The sequence below is a fragment of the Ovis canadensis genome, chromosome 14, assembly GCF_042477335.2.
Source record: "Ovis canadensis isolate MfBH-ARS-UI-01 breed Bighorn chromosome 14, ARS-UI_OviCan_v2, whole genome shotgun sequence".
Taxonomy (NCBI): domain Eukaryota; kingdom Metazoa; phylum Chordata; class Mammalia; order Artiodactyla; family Bovidae; genus Ovis; species Ovis canadensis.
In genome coordinates, this window is record NC_091258.1 from 66,363,757 (window position 1) to 66,383,993 (window position 20,237).

Sequence of the window (20,237 nt, forward strand, 5' to 3'; positions counted from 1 at the left end):
GGGAAATGAGGCTGCCTGTCATACTGTGCATTCTTCTTGGAATCCCAGAGGTCACTAATAATTCTTTCTTTTCCCCTCTTTGCAGATGTGGGATTCCAGCAAACATGTGTGTTCTCCTGAACAGCCCAGAACCAACTCCCTGAGTCCCAGTGACAGGTAAGGGCTCCTCCTGGCCCACCTCCCTTGCAGCTCTCGCCACTCTGGTAGAATGATAATAACAATAGTGTTTACTGAGCATTTATTAGTTTGCCAGACTTTTTGCTAAGCTTTTTGTTTGTATACTCGTTAATCCTGACAACAACTCCAGGAGGAAGTAGGTACAAATATTACTGCCATTTCAAGATGAGAGAACTCTGAAGTAGTTGGCAAAGATCCTCTCTAAGCCCTTGCAGGTTTTGACATTCTGATTTTTTAAAAATGCCCTTCCTTCCTTTCTTTTATTTACATATTTGTTTTGCCATCAAGCCCCTACCAAGTGTCAGGAATCTAACAGAGAGGTTTTCCCAGCAGATTAGGGTTGGATCAGATTTCTCCCTTCCTCCAACATCTGGATAAAGAAGAGAGCCAAAATTCATCTTATCCCTTATTTTCTTCCCCAGTGACTTTTCATCTACCTGTCTCTTCATTTATTAACTCCAAAAATCAGCATCCGCTCTATTTAGGTTCTCTGCTTAGGAACTGTGCTCAGAAGGAGCACATGAAGACAATGAAGAATTTCTCTCCTGCTTGCCTATTCTTCCTGGAATTCCAGAGGTCACCAACAGTGCATTCTCTTTCCTCGCTTTTTAGATGTGGAGTCATTGTATTAATAAAGACTCAATTGCAATTAACAGAAACTTAGCTAAAACTGGCTAAGGCATAAATGGGGATTTATTGGATCCTTTAAACAAAAAATTCTGGGGCATCAGGCTAGGCTGGTTCCAAGTGAGGGGTTAAATTATATGGCCAGAAATCTGCCTGTCTTGGCTCTGCTGTTGTCTGGGTTGGCTCTCCATTTGTGTGGGCAAGATGGCTCCTAAGCCCCTCCAGGTCCATGTTCTGCCAGCCTGACAAGTCTGGCAGAGATTTTCTCCCCAGGATCCATTGACTCTGATTGGTGAAGCCTGTGTTACTACCCAAATCCTCAACCAATCCCTTGACTTCTTGATTAGACTTTGTTTCAGTGCTCCCTAATGGAAGGGAGAAGTCAAGTAATTGGTTCAGGATTTGGGTAGTAACCCAGACTTAGCTAATCAGAGTCAATGGATCCTGGAAAGAGAATCTATGCCAGACTTGTCAGGTTGGCAGGATGTGGACCTGGAGTGACTGAAAGGTCTCTTGCCCTCACAAATGGTGAGCCAACCCAGACAACATCAGAGCCAAGAGTGGAAGGGGAGGTTGGGTTCAAACTCTGTGAACCACATGGACTGAGAGTGGGGGAGGGATCGTAACCCAAAGGAAATTATTACCAGAAAACGGGGATTGGATGTTGGTCAACCAAAAATGACAGTTTTATCAACCATAGTCATCCAATACAATACCTCCACCCTATTCTCCAACATCCCTTATACCTAAATCGTTCCAACAAATGACTGTCTACCTTCTATCTTGAACAAACCTTTCATGAGCACGCCCTTGGTGCTAAACACCTGGACAAGATCACACTTTCCAGCCAGCTCCATTTTATAAATGAATTATAAACAGGATTGGAGAGATGAAAGCACTTGTCCAAAATCACACAGCAAGTGGCAGAGCTGGAATTTCAACCAGATCTGTTTGCTTCAAAAGCTGAAGTTTATAATAACCAACTGTTATACTGCTTCTTGGGACTGCCCCTTGCTTTCCCTCATTTTGAGGTGGCTCTTAAATTCTTGCACATTTTAAGCAAATTAGAGTTAGGGCCTTGGATTTCACATAGCTGATATGAGAAATTTGGACTGGCTTTTTTTTTTTAAGATTTTTTTGATGTGGATCACTTAAAGTCTTTATTGAATTTTTTACAATACTGTTTCTGTTTTACGTTTGGTTTTTTGGCCACAAGACATGTGGGATCTTTGCTCCCTGACTAGGGATTGAACCTGCATCTCCTGCTCTGGAAGTTAAAGTCTTTACCACCAGGGAAGTCCCCTGGACTGGCTCTTGATTAAAGCTCCTTCCAGGGGGGGAGGGGAAGAAAAAAAAATTAAAGCTCCTTCCAGCTCCTGTAAAATAAAGGAATAGTGAGTGTTTAGGCTGATTAGCTCAGGGAAAAGGAAACCCAAGAATTAGAGTGATTTGCCACTTCAAAGACTGAAAGGCAGTCATAAGACAGAATAGCATTCTTTAATTCAACACAATTTTTTGTTGAGCACCTACTAAGAGCCAGGTATTATTCTAGGAGTTAGGAATATAGCCAAAGCCATATATGACTTTTGTGGGTCGTAGGCAATTTTGCTTTCTTAGGCTCATTCTTTCATTAAAAACACATTAAAAGCTGTCATTTATGACAGCATTGGTATAAAGATGAATGTAATCCAAGTTGAATTATATTAATTTTTTTCTCTTCTGATTTCAAAAGAAAACACTTCATGAGCCCCTAAAATTATCACCAGCCTTAGGCACTGTGCTTACCTGTGCCTAATGGAGAAGTCAGTTCAGGATATAGCAATAAATAAAAGGGACAAAAATCCCTGCTCTTGTGTTTATATTTATAAGGGAGAAAGAAGGAAAGGAAAGAAAAAAGGGAAAAAGAGAGAAAGAAAGAGTTTGGATGCCGATGAATGATGTGAGCATGTGACAAAGAATGTGCCTGTTTAGATCAGGTAGTCAGGAAAGGCCTTTCTGGGGTTGTTACATTTAAGCTAAAGGCTGAATGGCAAGAAATCAGCCATGTGAAAAATCAGGGCAAAGAAACATTCCAGGTGGTGGGGATGGGAAAGGCCCTGAAGGCAGAAATAAACTTGGCAGTTGGTAGAAACAGAAAAAGACCTGTGTGGCTGGAACTGACCTGTTCCCCACAGAATCAGAGGGCAGAGCTGGGATTAGTGAATGAAAATCATAGAGACTGTGAGGAAGACTTGTCTGAAACCAGAACCATCCAGCAAGGAAAGAAGCCCCCTTGGGAGGGAGTGCCTGATTCCCAGAGGCCTCTGTGAGCACAGCCCTGGGTCACACCTATTCAGGACTGTTGCCCAGGACAGACCAAGATTTTGCAATTCCTAGTTACCCTTATTCTCCCTCCAAATAAAAAATACATATTTATATGTATTATTCATATATAAATATATATATTTATATGTATTAAACATATAGATGTTTATATGTATTATTTATATATTTATATATAATTTGTCTGCGCCGGGTCTTAGTTGCAGTGTGCGGGATCTTTGATCTTTGTTGCAGCACCCAGAATCTTTTTAATTGGGGCATGTGGGATCTGGGTTCCCTGACGAGGGATGGAAATGAAGCCCCCTGCATTGGAAGGTTGGAGTCTTAGCCACTGGACCACGAGGAAAATCTTCTTATCCTCAGCAAATTATATAGCTGGTTTTGCTTCTAGTTGCCATTTTATGTTGTTTGTGGAACAATTTGATAGATGGATACCTGGCTGTACTGTGGGCTCTAGAAAGTTATTGTTTTATAGATTTTTATCCCTGTCACCAATCACATTCCCTGGCACACAGTAAGGGCTCAATAAGCAATTGCTGAATGAATGAGTAAGAATGATTCTTTCAACTTCAGAGTTTGGTTGGGGAGATAAGAGTGCCTCCCACACTGGTCCCTCATGTCCTTGAGGACAGCGAATCGATTTCTCTCCCTTTCCACAGTGTCCAGCACAGGACCTGGCAAAGAGGAGGTATCGAGGGACTTCCCTGGCAGTCCAGTGGTTAAGACTCTTCGCTCCTAATGCAGGGGCAAGGGTTTGATCCCTGGTCAGGGAACTAAGATCCTGCATGCCACACAGCACAGCCAAAAATAAAAGAGGGGGTATTAGTTTGTGGGTCTGAGTAGGAATCAGAAATACATATGTAATCAATTGGAGTATGTTTGGCTTGATCCTGCTTTCAGTCAGGGAGAAAGACAGGAGGCTTCCTGGGGTGGATGGCAATTGAACTAGGCCCTGAAGGAAGATGAGATAAGGATTGGTGGAGACGAGGTGTTCGGGCTTTCCCAAGCAAGTAGCAGGAGTAGTGCCAGAAGTGCGTAATTTGGGAGAGAGACGCTAACATCTTTGTGTCCCCATCTGTCAGGAGAAAGAGGTACAGGTGTGTGTACATGGATATATTATGAATTATGGATTCAGGGATTATATCCTGAAAGTTCTGCATCTGCTCAGGAGTTAACTTCTTTCATGCCCTTATTTATCTGTTCATTTAGCAAATAGGCAGTGAGTTCCCGCAATGTGCCAGACCTTGTTCTAGGTGCCCCCGACTCAGCTCTCAGCCTAGTGCAGGGATCAGAGAAATGCATGAGCTCAGGGTCAGGGGCCTCTTAGCAGAGGTACCTCACCTGTCCTGTGGAGTTGGGGGCTGTTGATGGGAGAGAACGAAAGGAAGTAAGAGATGAGACCAGAATGATCAGGTGGGCCAAGCTGTGGGGGGAGGGGCGGGCATTATAAGCCATGTTAAGGGTTTGATTTTTAATAAAATCAAGGACTTGATTCTTAATAATGTAATGGCATTGAGAGGTTTGAAGTACTTCTTAGGTAACTAAGGTATTCAGTCCTACGGATAACCCTCTGCGCCTTGAAAGAATATCCTCATTCATTTTGCACAGATGAGAAAACCATAGACATTTTTGTGTTTCAGAAAGATCACTCCAGGGACTTCCCTGGTGGTCCAGTAGCTAAAATTCTGTGGTCCCAATGCCAGGGGCCCAGGTTCCATCCTTGGTTAGGGAACTAGATCCCAAGTGCCTCAACGAGAGATTAAAGATCCCACGTGCTGCCACGAAGACCCGGTGTTGAAAAATAAATATTAAAAAAAAGAAAGGATGATCACCCTGACTCTCAGAAAGAGTATGGTTTGGAGGAGGCCAGATGGGAGGCTGGGAGAACTATGAGGATGTCAACACACGGACTAGAGTGGAGGTGAGGGGATGGAGAGAGGGGATTGGAGGAGGAATGGGCAAAATTTGGTGACTGGGAGTTCCCTGGGGGTCCACTGGCTAAGACTCTATGCTTCCACTGAAAGAGGCATGGGTTCAATCCCTGGTCAGGGAACTAAGCTTCTCTGAGATGGGGAACACTGAAACAGGTGGATTGGGGGGTGGTGTCAGATACCAAATTCCATTTGGGATGTCCTAACCAAAACTGGCTCTTGTCCCAAAACAGGAAGCAGAGGAAAAACCACACCAGCAAACTGCAAGAGCTGGCATTGATGCTGCCAGTGACCCTGAAGACTGGTACCAAGAAGCTCACCAAGGTAAAGGGGCTGAAGGAGAGGAGGTGAATTTGGGAGGCAGATCTGAACATTTCAGCAATTGGGCTGACCTCCCTTGTCCTGAGAAATCTAGACAGACACACAAACCCAGTGACAGCACTGAGATGGCAAGAGTCCTGCTCTGAGTGGGAATTTCTGGGAGTCTGTGATCCCATGACCAGAAGTCTGAGGAACTCTTTCCTGCAAAGGAGGCAGGGGGAGGGACCTCTCTGGTGATCCAGTGGTTGAGAATCTGAATTCCCAATGCAGGGGGCACAGGTTGATCCCTGGTTAGGGAAGATCCCACATGCCATGTGGCATGGTGACAAAAGAAAAAAAAGAAGGCAGGAGGAATTGACAGAGGAAAAAAATAGGCAAGGCACCAGGTCAAGGTCATCTCCCTGGGAGTCAAGACAGTCTGGATCTGAGCCCTCCAGCTCCACACCTGCAGAACTCTGGGCAGCTCACTCAGATTATCAGCCTTTCAAGCCTCAGATTTCTTGGCTATAAATCAAGGAAAAATAACTACTCCAACTCAGAGATATTGTGAGACCAAAAAGACCCGATAGCCGTTACAGGGCCTGAACAAATGTCAGTTCCCTTTCTGACAGCCTTCTTTTGTGACTTCATTGGGATGATTTCCGAATTTGGTTCTTCTCAGAGGTTCCAGGAGAGCATCTGTTTCCTCCCCCTTTGCCAATTTCTGCACATGTGCGAGCTCAGTCACTTCAGTCGTGTCTGACTCTTTACAACCCCATGGACTGTAACCCGCCAGGCTCCTCTGTCCATGGGATTCTCCAGGCAAGAATATTGGAGTGGGTTGCCATGCCCTCCTCCAGGGGATCTTCCTGACCCAGGGATCGAACCCAAGTCTCCTGAGTCTCTTGCATTGCAGGCAAGTTCTTTACCCCTGAGACACTGAGGAAGCCTTGTCAGTTTCTAGAGGCAACGTATGGTTTTTGGTTCATGGCCTTTTCAAAGCTAGAAGCATAACAGCTTCTGGTCTCACCTCTATCTCTGCTTTGGTCAGCAGTTTGCTCTCTCTGCCTTTGGCCCTCCTGCCTCCCGCTTATAAGGATGCTTGTGATTGCATTGGGCACACTCAGATAAGCCAGAATCAAGAATCATCTCCCTATCTCAAGATCCTTAATCACATCTGCAAAGGCCCCTTTGTCATATAAGGCAACACATGCACATGTTCCGGGGACCAGGCCATGGACACCTTTGGGGGAGGCACTATACAGACCACCACAGTGCTCAAAATTAGCTGAGAAATTTTGCCCTCTTGCCCACTGGAGAATTTGGTGTGCATGGGCTCTTATAGTTCTTGGCAGGGAGGGTGGAGATGGCTGAGAAAATCCATGCACTGGAGGAATGACAGTCAAGTCAGGGCACAGGCAGCAGCATTTCATCATGAGCAGAGGACCATATCCCCATGGTAGAATCCTCTCCAGGTCTCAGTCCACTGTCCCCTCTCTTTTCGTGGCTGCAGTGCAGCTTTCCAGATCTTAGTTCCCTATCTAGGGACTGAATCTGGGCCCTCAGCAGTGAAAGCACAAAGTCCTAACCACGGGACCACCAGGGAGTTCCCTCAGCTGTCTTAAGGATCCCACTCCTTTCCCGTTTTCAGTTCAGTTCAGTTCAGTTCAGTCGCTCAGTTGTGTCCGACTCTTTGCGACCCCATGAATCGCAGCACGCCAGGCCTCCCTGTCCATCACCAACTCCCGGAGTTCACTCAGACTCAACGGCCATCGAGTCAGTGATGCCATCCAGCCATCTCATCCTCTGTTGTCCCCTTCTCCTCCTGCCCCCAATCCCTCCCAGCATCTTTCGCATGAGGTGGCCAAAGTACTAGAGTTTCAGCTTTAGCATCATTCCTTCCAAAGAAATCCCAGGGCTGATCTCCTTCAGAATAAACTGGTTGGATCTCCTTGCAGTCCAAGGGACTCTCAAGAGTCTTCTCCAACACCACAGTTCAAAAGCATCAATTCTTCGGCGCTCAGCCTTCTTCACAGTCCAACTCTCACATCCATACATGACCACAGGAAAAACCATAGCCTTGACTAGACGGACCTTCCTCTCTTAAATTAAGTCCTGGGCCTCCTGCTTTACATATGACCTTCATCCCAGTCAGTCCTCAGTCTCAGTCATCAACTAAGCATTTATTGGTCAACGAATGTATCAGGCTGTATGCTGGGCAATTTCACACACTCAAATTTATTTCATCCTAATGATACTCCTCTGAGCCTGAATGAATACCCTTGTGCCCATTGCACAGATGAAAAAACTGAGGCTCTAAGGAGGTAAAATGACCTGCTCCCAGTGCACAGCCAGTAAGTGGCAGGTTGGAGCCAGGACCTAAGCTAATAGTCTTTGGGCTGTGTGCGGTGTGGCCACACATTGTGTGGTGTGCGTGCTTGGTTGCTAAGCAGTGTCTGACTCTTTTCGAGCCCATGGACTATAGCCTGCCAAGCTCCTCTGTCCCTGGGATTTCCCTCAGGCAAGAATACTGGAGTGGGTTGCCATTTCCTTCTCCAGGGAATCTTCCTGATCCAGGGATTGAACCCGCATTGGCAGGTGGATTCTTTACCTGCTGATTCTTTACCCACTGAGCCACCTGGGCATCAATAGCCATTAATCCTTAAGTAAATTATAGCTCCCTCTGTGTATCAGGTTCCCTGGTGGCTCAGACGGTAAAGAATCCACCTGCAGTGCAAGAGATCTGTGTTCAATCCCTTGGTCAGGAAGATTCCCTAGAGAACGAAATGGCTCCCCACTCCAATATTCTTGCCTGGAGAATTCCATGGGCAAAGGAGCCTGGTGGGCTACAGTCCACGGACTTGAAAAGAGTCAGACACTACTGAGTGACTATTTTTTTTCCCATGGATCAGATTAAACATATTTAGTGACTATCCGTATTACATTTTATGGAAAAGTTTCACGTATGTCGCTCTTGAGACCATGCTTCCTCTTTTTAAATTAATTTTTATTGGAGTATAGTTGATTTACAGTGTTATGTTGGTTTCTGCTGTATAGCAAAGTGAATCAGTCATACATATACATATATCCACTCTTTTTTAGGTTCTTTTCCCGTATAGGTCATTACAGAGTATTAAGCAGAGTTCCTGGTGCCACGTTCCCTTGTTAGTTATCTATTTTATATATAGCAGTGTGTATATGTCAATCCCAGTCTCTCAATTTATCCCCCACTCCCGAGACCATGTTTCCTGATGTGGGGTTTGGAAGATTCCTGCTGACAGTTTTGTTGTTATTCTAGGGATCTATTTCAATCCAAAAAAAAAGTTATAGGTATTCTTTCCTCACCTCCTTACCAGGCTAACTCCTTACACTCTTCAGTTTATTTTTTTTTAATTTCAATATTTTTAATTTTTTGGCCACACTGCACGACCTACAGAATCTTAGTTCCCCAACCAGGGATTGAACTTGAGCCCCCTGCCCTGGAAGCACCGAGTTTTAACCACTGGACCGCCAGGGAATTCCCCACTATTCAGTTTCAATGCTGCCACTTGAGAGAGGCCTTTTTGGACACCCAAGCCTAATTGCATCATGCTCTTTTATTCCTAATGCTTACCACACAGTCAATAATTTTATGTGAATTATGAGTTTATTAAGGTCTGCTGCCCTCCCTATATTGTAAGTTCTGTGAAGGCAAAAAAAAAGTTTGTGTAGTTCACCCTCCTTGTGGCTTACTGGTTGGTATCTTTTTTAGCTTAGTATCTCCAGTGTCAACTCAGCCTCGACTTAGTGGCTGGATGGGGGATGCCTGCTGGTGCTATGGGGAAAGAGTCATTCCTTCAGTGGTAACTGGCTCCATCACTTCTCCGTTCTGTGTGCTCAGGATCCAGAAATCCATCAGCTACATTCTCTTACTCTCAACGGGTTCAAGGTCAATGGGAGAGAATGACACATCAATGGATAACTATAAAACAGTGTGGCAAGTGCCTTGGTGGAAACAGGCCCAGGGTGTCACAGGAGTGCTGAGGAGGGACATCTGAACAGCCTAGGTGTGGGGTCAGGAGGTCAGGAAAGCTTCTGGAAGGCGGGGAATGCTGTGCCGAGGCTCAAAGAAAGAAGCCAGGGAGGAGAGGGGGACTGTGCACATGCCTAAGGGCCAGGGGCAGGAAGCCCAGCAGCGTGTGCCCCCAAAACCACACTGGGAGGCAGGCAGGCCTGGCTTCACACCCCAGCTCGGCCACGCCTTCTCTGTAACCCAGCGATCCCTTCAGCGCTCTGGGCCTATCTTCAGAGCTGTAACCGTTGGCTCCCTGGGCCACAGTGAGGACTGAAGGGCACAACAGGAACCTCTCTGCCCATGGTGGGTGGACTGCTGGGATGGGGCCCCAGGGGTCCTGGAGCCTGACTGTCCCTGGTCCCCAGCAGCCTCACGTGATCTTGAGTGCCTGCTCAACCCCGTCTTTCTTTTGGGAGCAGAAGGAGGTTCTCTTGCATGTCCTGCAGTACATTCACTACCTACAGAGCAGCATCAATGTGACCAAGGCCTTGCTCCAACTCCACACCAACCATGGGCATGGCGGGCTCAGGGGTAAGTAAGCTCAGCCGACGTTCCCAGTGGCTGCTATATCCAGGCTGTAGGGGACACTGAAGTGACCTAAATGGTTCCCATCCTCCCCGGATCTCACATCCTGGAGTGAGTCCAAGATGCTGTGACCCCAGAGGAGTGTGTCTTGGGAAGCCTGTGGAGGGAGGGCCTTTAGAGCGGGCCTTCAAGGACAGGGGGGCACCATGCCAGGCAAACAAGAAACAATGTGAGCAGGAGCCCACAGGCACAAGAAGACACAAATGGAAAGTCTGGGGACAGGTGAGCCATCGGGTGTGACTGGAGGGGCCGTGCAGCACCCAGATGATGTGCACAGACTCCAGAGCCAGGTCCAGACTCAGACATATGTGTCTCATGACCTAAACTGCTCTGTGCCTCAGTTCCCTCATCTGCAAAATGGACCAGTACGAGTACTTCCTTAATGTTTGTTGTGAGAATTTAATGAGTTAATACACGCAAGGAGTGTTGTCACACAGTGCCTGGAACATGCCAGTCGTCCCACATTGTATGTGCTGGGTGGTGTTGTTACTGGTATGAGAAATACCCTGGCAAGAAGGGTAGAAGGTGAGGCAGAGGTGAGATTCTGAAGGGCCTCGAGAGCCTGGCTCGGGAGGGAGATAGAGAGGATGAAAACGACTGAAGGACTGTAAGCCAGAGGAAAACCACCGTCAGAGTGGCTGTTTAGGAAGAGGTCCCTGACATCTAGTGTGGGGGTCGTTAAGTAAGAAACGAGTCAGGGAGACCAGCGGAGACACTTCTAGGAGGGGAAGGAGACCGCAAGCAAATGCAGCACCATGGCTGAGAGTGTGGGCTGAAGAGGGTCAATTTGGGAGATGTTCACGAGGAAGAATTGCGAGGCCTGGGGGAGAGGCCGCGGGCCACCCACCATCTTGAGGAGGTAGGAAGAGGAGTTGGTTTGGGAGGGGAAGATAGGTAAGCATTTGGGAAGCACTGAGTCAGTCTTCTGTCTGGGCCGAGGCCCAGAATGGACCTGCAGATACCTGAGTTTTCACCTGTACTTCTGCCACCTGGCTGTGGAACCTCAGACAAGTCCCATCTCCTCCCGGGACCTCAGTTTCCACTTTCACAAAGTCTGTCTGGAGACTGCAGCAGCCTCCCTCCCCCTATCCAGTGGGAAGCATTGTCCAGAGGCAGGACTCAGGCTGAACGAAGGTGAGGCTGTCTGACCTGCCTCCTTCTCCATCCTCTGCAGGGCTGGGTTGGAACCCTGCCGCAGGTCCTGCAAAGCAGAGACTCTCCACCCCATCCAGCTCCCCACACTCTCAGAAGTCCCGTCTTTGGGGAGCATGCCGGAAACCTCGGAAGAAAAAGCCTACCCGAGCATCAGGTACAAGTCTGCAGTAGAACAGGTAGCAGGAGTCCCACAGGAATGGGGCTCCTTCCCCAGGGTCGTCACCACTCCAGGGAGGCCGAGTCAGCAGTCCTGAGCCTGGACCAGGCTCTAGATTCAGACGTGCCTCAGTTCAACTCCTGGTGCCCTCCTCTTCCTAGCGCTGAGGCCTGGAGTCGGGGTGGGAGGGTCACTCTCATCCTCTGAGCCTCCGTTTCCTGGTCTGGATATTGGAGTGCCTGCCACAGGGTGGGCCTCAGGATTAGGAGCCCATGTGCACACCTCTCAGCAGTGCTTAAGTGGCGGGGCGTGTGGCCAGTGCCCAGCGAATGGAATCTGCTGTCAGCATTGATCATCCCTCTGTCCTGTCATCCATCCCTAGGCCAGGGCAGCAGGGCGCATGGGTGATGGAAGGACCCCTGTGTGGGAGGCGAGGGTCCCAAGTCCCACCTCAGCCATGCTACTGACTCACTACCTGTCTCTTCCCCGTTTTGAGCTCCATTTTCCATGTCTTTAAAAACGGAGTTTGGGACTTCCCTGGTGTTCCAGAGGTTAAGATTCCGCTTTCAATTCAGAGGGCACTGGTTCAATCCCTGGTTGAGGAACTAAGATCCTGCATGCCACATGACCTAGCTTTAAAAAAAGTTGGAGCAGGGAGTTGGACCTAATCAATGATTTCCAGCCCTGGCTGCACATCTGAATCACTGAGATGCTTTCCCTGCCTGTGCCTCACACCCAGAACGCTGGGCTTCAGTGATCTGGGTGGAACTTGGGCATCAGTATTTTTCAGAGTTCTCAAAGTGATTCTAACATGTGGGCAGAGGAAGGGGCTATCCGACTAGATGGTCTTTAATTGAGGATCTGGGCTTACCTGAGAAGGACTGAGTGACCCGGCCAGGCAAAGCTTTGAAGCAGGTCACTGGGACCAGAGCAGAGTGTCTCCACCCCAACCCCAACCACCTTCTGGAGACAGTCCCCCCCGCCCTGTCTGATGCCATCTCTCTCCTCTCCCAGAACGCCAGACCCGGGCCCAGAACCCTCGTCGCTGTCTGGCCCTGGAGAAGCCTGAGAAGCTGGAGACCCCATCTCCAGACCAGAAAGGAGGAAATGTGGTGGGGACCACCACCCCTCCAAGATGCTGGGACTCCTGCAGTCTCCCCAGGGCTGAGGCATCCTCATTTCAAGGTGACAGGAAGGGAGGAAGACGCCAGCTGACATTGCTGGATGTGGCTGAGAACACTGTGACATCTCAAGTTGGTCTCTTTCCTCTCCACTGACTTAGCCAGTCATTTACACACCACTGATCAGGCACCTCCCAGCGTCCTGGACACAGTCCTAGGAGCTGGGGATTGGACCATGGACAAGAGAGGTGCCGTCTCTTGGCCTTGTTCCCAGTTTCCTCTTCCCTTCAGTCTCGGCTGTGGGTGTAAGGCCAGGGACAGGTTCAGTGCAGCCCTCACGTGAGGGCTGCAGTTCACAGAACTGGGGGCAAGAGCCGGGCCTCCTCCTGAGCCTCCCTTCCCTTGAAGCAGCCAGACAAATGCTCCTGTGAGCCAGCTTCAAAGGTGTGACACCCCTAGCAGACACAGGCACGACTGGAAGGCAAGGCCTCGGGGTCATCCTCTTCCTCTGCCCATTCAGCCCTTCCTCCCAGATCCTATCCTCTGGGCCAGGCCACGGGCATGGTGCTAGTGACTGTCCGGTGATCCCATACACTCACTTCCTGGGGTCACCCATGAGTGGTGGGTGTTCCAGATCGCCTGCTAATCTTGTGACCTTGGACAAGTTTCTTTAGAGCTCAGTGCGTCCATTTACTGAACTGTAAATGGGTATTGGACTTCCCTGGTGGCTCAGACAGTAAAGCGTCTGCCTACAATGCAGGAGACCCGGTTTCAATCCCTGGGTGGGGAAGATCCCCTGGAGAAGGAAATGGCAACCCACTCCAGTATTCTTGCCTGGAAAATCCCATGGACGGAGGAGTCTGGTAGGCTACAGTCCATGGGGTCGCAAAGAGTCGGACACGACTGAGCGACTTCACTTTCACTTTCAAATGGGTATTATAATAACCATATCCTTTGGCCAAGGGGTGCTGAGTAGTATGTAAAATGATTAAAACTGCTGGCATGGTAAGTACTATACACTTGTTTGCTACCATCATCTCCATCATCATTATTGCACTTAAATATTTTATCTTCTTTAGAGCTTCTAATAGAGATGTAGGATTCCAGAAACCTGGGGGTGATTCAGGGTACCCTGTGGCTCAGATGGTAAAGAATCTACCTGCAATGCAGGAGAGTTTGATCCCTGGATTGGGAAGATCCTCTGGAGGAGGGAATGGCAACCCACTTCAGTATTCCTGCCTGGAGAATTCCAGACAGAGAAGCCTTGCAGGCTACAGTCCATAGGGTCACAAAGAGTTGGACACAACTGAGCTACTAACACCTTCACTTTCAAAGCTAATTCGGAGTCCCCGCCCCCAGCCTGAGGTTTTGGCTGGACTGGGAGGAGGCAGAAGGCTGTGGGAGACCCCGGCACCTCTCCGTGTCCCTGTGAGCCCTGGCATCTGGCCCCGTCACAGGAGTGACCATCCCAACTTGCCCCCGTAGGCTGCTGTGTCAAATATGATACTCAGGATTCGGGGTCTTATCCTGCTTTTGAGGCCCAGCAAGGGGTCGAGATGATCCATTTTCTCAACAAGACCCAGCCTGGTCCCAGGTAAGGGAAGCTCAGGAGATATGAGTTGGGGAGCTGACGTGTTCCAGGGGAATGGTTAAGACCTGGGGAGAAATGGGGTCAATTTCCACCCTCTGCTGGTATCCGGGGTGACCACCTCTGAGGGCCTAGCTTTGCACCAGGCACTGGGAGCCCAAGGGAAAGCCCTGCTTCCTGTGTGCTGACCAGGGCCACAGCCCCTCCCTGGCCTCCTGTCCTACCCTTCTAGCCTGTCAACACCAGTCACCTGTGTGGCTTTTTAAAGAGTCCTTGATCATGTTGCGTTTTGGCTTTAGGCTGCTCCCTCTTACTGAGTAGAGCCCAGATATCCTAATTTGCATTTGAGACCCTCTCTTGCCCCAGCTCATCTTGCCAGCCCCTCCCCATGAATCTTATCCTTACCACTAAATATTCACTGCTTCGGAAGGAGCCCCACCCGTGTCCCACCGGGCTTCTCATCCTTGGTTCCCTCTTCCTGGAAGCCTGTTCCCCTCGTCCACCTGAAAGAAACTACGCATCCTCTACCTATCCTTCTAGCTCAGCATGGTTCTGTGTCCTGCCCTGCCCGGCTTCTCTCTTCCTCCTCAAACCCCTCTCACAACTCTGCCCCCTGTGTCATCAGCTCTGATGACAGCTGGCCTCTCATCTCAAGCCCTGAAGGTCCCTAAGGGCAGGCACCTCAACTGACTAAGGTTTCTGCCCCAGCACTCCCCCAGCGGTGGGCACAGAACCATCCCCGTCTTACTCCACAGTGGGCAACACTGAGACATCCAGAGGGGAAGGGCTCACTCTGTGTGCCACAGTATTTCCAGCCAGGGCTCCAGGTCTGCCTTGTGAATTCCACCTCTTGCAGGCAGAAGCTGGTGTTCTATGATTCTGGCGAGGAGGTGGGCAAGGAGTCCCCAAATGCTGACCCTTGGATTCCTGCCTGGACTGCAGAGGGCAGCCCCCAAGGTGACTGAAGCTCTGTCTCTCCCCCTTGTAGGCGGGTGTGGGGCCTTCTTGGTACCTTCTTCTGAGGATGGCCGGGGAAGCGGGAGAGGGATGGATGTCCACTAGACATGGACACATGTCTACTCGTTGTCCCTAGCCATTGGTTGCCATGGCGGATGTTGCTAATCAATCCTAACTTTCTGTTGATCCCAGAAACTGCTTCAGAATCTTTCTTAACACAGAGCTCCAGCTAGCTCATATCGGTCTGTTGGATCTAGCACAATATCATACACATATATAGGCACCCCACTCCAGTGCTCTTGCCTGCAAAACCCTATGGACGGAGGAGCCTGGTGGGCTGCAATCCATGGGGTTGCTAAGAGTCGGACACGATTGAGCTACTTCACTTTGATTTTTCACTTTCATGCATTGGAGAAGGAAATGGCAATCCACTCCAGTGTTCTTGCCTGGAGGGTCCCAGTGACGGGGGAGTCTGGTGGGCTTCCGTCTGTGGGGTTGCACAGAGTCGGACACGACTTAAGCAACTTAGCATAGCATGCCATCCCTAACATAATCCTGGGCTTCCCTGGTGGCTCAGTGGGAAAGAACATGCCTGCCAAGCAGGAGAGGTGGGTTTGATCCCTGTGTTTAGAAGATTCCCCTTGAGAAGGAAATGGGCAACCTGTTCCAGTATTCTTGCCTGGAAAATCCCATGGACAGAGGAACCTGGCGGGCTACAGTCCATGGGGTCGCAAAGAGCCAGACACGACTTAGTGACTAAACCACCACCACCACCACCATGAATCCAGGCACCACGCCTCTTAATTTCCTCTTCTAAGCACTCACACTGAGGAACTGACAGAGTCACCTTTCCCCAGTGTGGGGCACCATCTCCTCAAAGCCAGCCGTTGTGTTCTGGGAAAGGGCAATGCCTGACACACCCTCAAGCCTGACATTTCATTTTCAGAGAGCCCACTGGCCTTGGGGCCTCCCCAGATTACCAACCTGATGGAGACAGACCCCCTGAAGGAGATCCTAGGGCTCAGCCCCTCCCTCTTCAGCTCCCCAGGGAAACTGCTGCCTGAACAGATCTTGGAGGATGGCAATGAATACCTGACCCAAGGTGAGCACCCAGGGCTGGACCTGAGGTTTGGTTCACTGAGAAGGAAAAAACCTGCAGTGATGCCCACCAAGTATGTAGCCCTTTGCTGGGCAGCACTGGATACCCAGGGGTGAATCCTCCCAGGACAAATCCCATCCCATCCCTGGAGCCCACAGCCTGGTGAGGAGTTGCTCCAGGCCAGCCTGGTGTGGGGAAGGCTCTGGGACCCTATAGTAGGGACCTACTCACTCTGCCCAGGCTGGAGGTCCCCCACAGGAGCTGGACTGTGAGCTGGACTTGGACTTGGGCAGTAGATCCCAAAGCACAAAGCCAGAGAAGGGCACTCCAGCTATGGGGATGGCAGGACAGCAGCCCGGTGCCCCGAGAGAGGCTTTTCTGTCCCAGCCACCCTTCTGGTCTCCCTCTCTGTCCCCGACAGCTCTCTTTGAGGAAATATTGTTAGATTCTGCACCTTCACCTTCTGCCTGCATCCTCGAGGAACCACAGAAGAAGGTAGGTGTCTGCCCACATACCTGTCACACACCCGTCCATCCTTCCCACCCGCTGATTCATTCATCCGTCTTCTCGACCTTTCTGTCACCCCCACCCCTCAACTCAGCTGTCTGTCCGTCATGCTTCTCCTGGTCCTTCCAGAGACTCACCCTTCCATCTGTGCCCTAACCTATCTGCTGGCCACCAGGAGCCCTGCTCTGTGCTGGGCTCTTGGAATGAACCACCTGTAAAGAATAAAAGCTAAAAGCTGCCAGGTGCCCAGAAAAGACCCCACATAATCTGAGGACTGTTCTATGAGGCAGACTCTCTTGTGACCCCATTTAACCAGGGAGGAAAGTGAAAACAGCAGGTGACCCCTGGGATCCTTGGTGCAAAAGACCCTCCCTCCCAGGCCCCAGAGCTGACTTCCGCAGCACCGTCTGCTCCAGCAGCTCAACCTCTGACTGCCAAGAGGCGCAGCCTGGCTCTGGTCCCCAAAAGGTTCTCCCTCCATGTGTGGGAAGGTGGCCCCTGCTTTAATGAGTAGCTGATTTCATAGTAGAAACAAAGATAGACAGCCTTAGTGGAGCTCTTGTAAACACTGGCCTGGCCTGGCAGGGGATGCGTGATGACACCCTCATGGATGAAACTGACGCTCAGAGGAGTTAAAACTTGCCTAGGTTGTGCCAGCTCCCTCACAGGGGAATTGAGAGGGAGTGCCCCGGAATAGGAGGCAGAAGCCCCCAGTCCACCTCTTCCCGGACCCGCTGTGGGAACTGGGGAACCTTTGTTTGAACTTCTGAGGCGGTGTCTGGATGAGGCTGTTTTGAACCTGAGCTGTTTCCGATGCTCGTGTGATATCCCAGGAAAGCCGCGAGTGGGGGCCATGAAGAGACACCACTGGCCCCCTCTGTCCCTCTCCTCCCATCTTTCTCCTTCATACCCCAGGACATGCCCCCTGAGGTCCCCAAAGACCCCCCTGACTCCCACGACCTGGGTCAGTCCTCGGTCTCGCTGGACCACTGCTACCTCTCGCTGAGTGAAAACAGCAAGGTGCCGTCCAGCCCCGGCTCGGAGGACATGGACACAGACTCGGTGTGGAGGCAGCAGGAGGTGAGGGAGACGGACAGCCATCGGCCGGATCAGTCCAGGCCTCCTGCCCGCCCTCACCTACGCCCCCTCACCTCTCTGTGCCCCCGCCAGGACACTCAGGCTGACTTCGAGGGCCTGCAGTCCTCCAGCGAAGATGGGGACTACACGTGGACCCCTACCCGGCGGGTCTCGCCTCTGCCCATGGCCGGGAGGAAGGCCAGGAAGGGCCGGGCCAGCCGGCGTCCCTCCAAGTCCAAGGAGAGCAAGAAAGCCCCTGGCACCCCCCAGATGAAGAAGAAGTGTGTCAACGGCTTCATCATGTTCTGCAGGATGAACCGGAAGCAGTACATCCGGTGGGTGGGCGTCCTCTTCGACCCTGACAGGGGTCCTGCCTCACTGTCCATCCACTCCCAGGGCTAGGCCGCCCTCTGCTGCTGACACACTCGCCCCCGCCTCCCCTGGCTCCGTGCGTTGTAGGCAGTGAAACTCGCCTCAGACTTATGAAAAAAAGGAAATTAATTGGCTAATATTAACTTATATAATCGATATAACTGATTAATATAATTAATTAATTACTATAATCTGAAAAAAGAGGCTCCACCTTCAGCCATGGCTGGTCCTGGGACTCCCATGATGCTCTTGGATCTTCACCCCCTTCTGGACTCCGCGTTCCTCCCTGCTGGGCCGGGTTGGGAGCGGGCTCACCCCTACCTAGGAGCTTCAGGCTCATGTCCTGTCTCCCACCCCAGCAACCCTGTGGGAAGACAGCTCCTCATTTCTAAGGTTTCAAGCAGAAGTTCTTGGAGCTGAACTTGATGGGATCTGTTAAGCGCCCAACCCTGAACAATCATTGCCAGCCTGCAGCCGGGGGTAGGGGTGGGGGAGGCCCCTCGCGCCTCAGTGGGGAAGAGCTGGTGCTCCTGAGCTGCAGATGCAGACCCTGGGACACCAGGTGGCCCCTCTCCAGCCACCCTTTAGTCCAGCTCCCTCCTCTGTCACCTCCATTCCAGAGGGCACGAAAAGGGAAGCCTTTCGGGCAACATGGGAAGATCTGAGTTCTCAGATAGGAAAGTCAAGGCTCTGGGAGGGCCAGGGCCCCTTGTGTGGTTGCCCCTTGCCCAAGCCAGGCAGGAGTGCAGGCACCTCCTCACCTCCTCCCCGCTCCTGCCACAGAGCCTGCCCTGGGACCGCATCCACGGCCGCCACCAAGGAGCTGGCCCAACTCTGGCGGGTAATGACCCTGCAGGAGCGAAAACCATACTGGTGAGAAGCCCCTGCCCAGAGGCATGGGTGGTGGACGCTAGGGCCCTCCCTGCTCCCCTGAAAATCATCAGAGCCTTGAGCTTCGTGATGTTGGAAACAGGGTGGGAGTCTCCTCAGGTGGGAGATCTGGGTGTCTCCAAAGTTTATGGAAGAGCTGGGGGACAGAAGCAGAGGGGTGCTCTACGCCTGCCTGGAACTTAGAGGGGCAAATAGCTGAATTCTCGATTTGGACCCCCTTGGCCCTAAACTCCCTTTGTGCTCTCTGCTTCAGGGAGTTTCTCAGAGCAGGAAACTGAGTCTTAACTCCCTGTCGCTTGGCCTCCTCCTCTCCCCGTCTAGACGCCCCATCCCTCCCGAAACCCCTCTTCTCTACCAACTTCAAATTGCTGCCACCTGCCCAGTCTTCAGTTGCACCCCCCTCTGGAAAAACAAGCGCATGCACAGATCTTAACAGGTCTCCAAGGAGCTAGTGCTTTCCTGGTGGAGCCGAATAAAGCCCTGGCCATCCCCAGCCCAGGCCCTGGTCACTACTGAGCCCAGAGCACCGGGGCTGGGACGGAGGAAACCCACCCATCCTACCACCTCTCCCCCAGCACCAAGGCACGCAGGTTCAGTCGCCAGCACAACCGGATCGTGAAGCAGGACAGCTCCAGCAGTGAGGACGAGAACTGGGAGACCCCCAAACCCTTCTACCAGCTGCTGGCCGAGAAGGCTCGAGGCTCCCCAGACCCAGTCTCTCCGGAGTTTCAGCAAGGGTGAGGGTGCCGCGCCCTCCCTCGGGCCCTGCTGTTGTTGAAACCAGGAGCCCGTGATGGTTTCCTGGGCCTCACTCCCGCTAGTGCAGGCCCCCCAGGTTGGCAGGTGGTATTATTTATTGATCCTGATGCTTTGTGTTTGCCTTGTATGGGGCAGTCTGAACTTCTGCCCCAAGGTTGGCAAGCCTCTCACAGCCCCCATCTACTCTGGGCGGGGGAATCAGAGAAGCTACAGAGAGGGTGGAAGGAGCCCCCTCCCACCCGAATGAAATGCAGGGAGGTGAAGGTTCCCTCTGCCTGTCCACTGCCCAGCCCAGAATCCAATGCTTTCCACCTTGTTCAATCTCACCTCACTTTCCTCCTCCTACCCTATTCTATTTATAGATTATTTATTGTTTTCAATGAAATAAAACTTTGTTACCAGCAAGAGACAAGGCCAGCTGCTCTGGGCCCTCTTCCTCAGCTCTGTTCTCCGCAGACACCTCCCCAAACAGCTCCTCCAATCTGACCTTCAGTCCTGTCCCCGCTCAGGGAGCATGGATCACAAAGCCAGAAACTCAAAGTGTGCTCTCTGTACTTT

General features: G+C 51.0%; 1 protein-coding gene across 1 annotated transcript; it reads left to right on the forward strand.

The window, feature by feature from the left end:
• On the forward strand, positions 1-20,082 carry MEIOSIN (meiosis initiator). Its single transcript, XM_069549211.1, is given in 14 exon segments — positions 1-156; positions 5,291-5,381; positions 9,831-9,942; positions 11,171-11,305; positions 12,323-12,541; positions 12,544-12,561; positions 13,915-14,023; positions 14,874-14,974; positions 15,921-16,076; positions 16,495-16,568; positions 17,496-17,660; positions 17,751-17,992; positions 18,813-18,902; positions 19,496-20,082. Coding segments are annotated over 14 exon segments (1,749 nt in total). The 5' UTR covers positions 1-85; the 3' UTR covers positions 19,662-20,082.
• Positions 20,083-20,237: the final 155 nt, after the last annotated feature.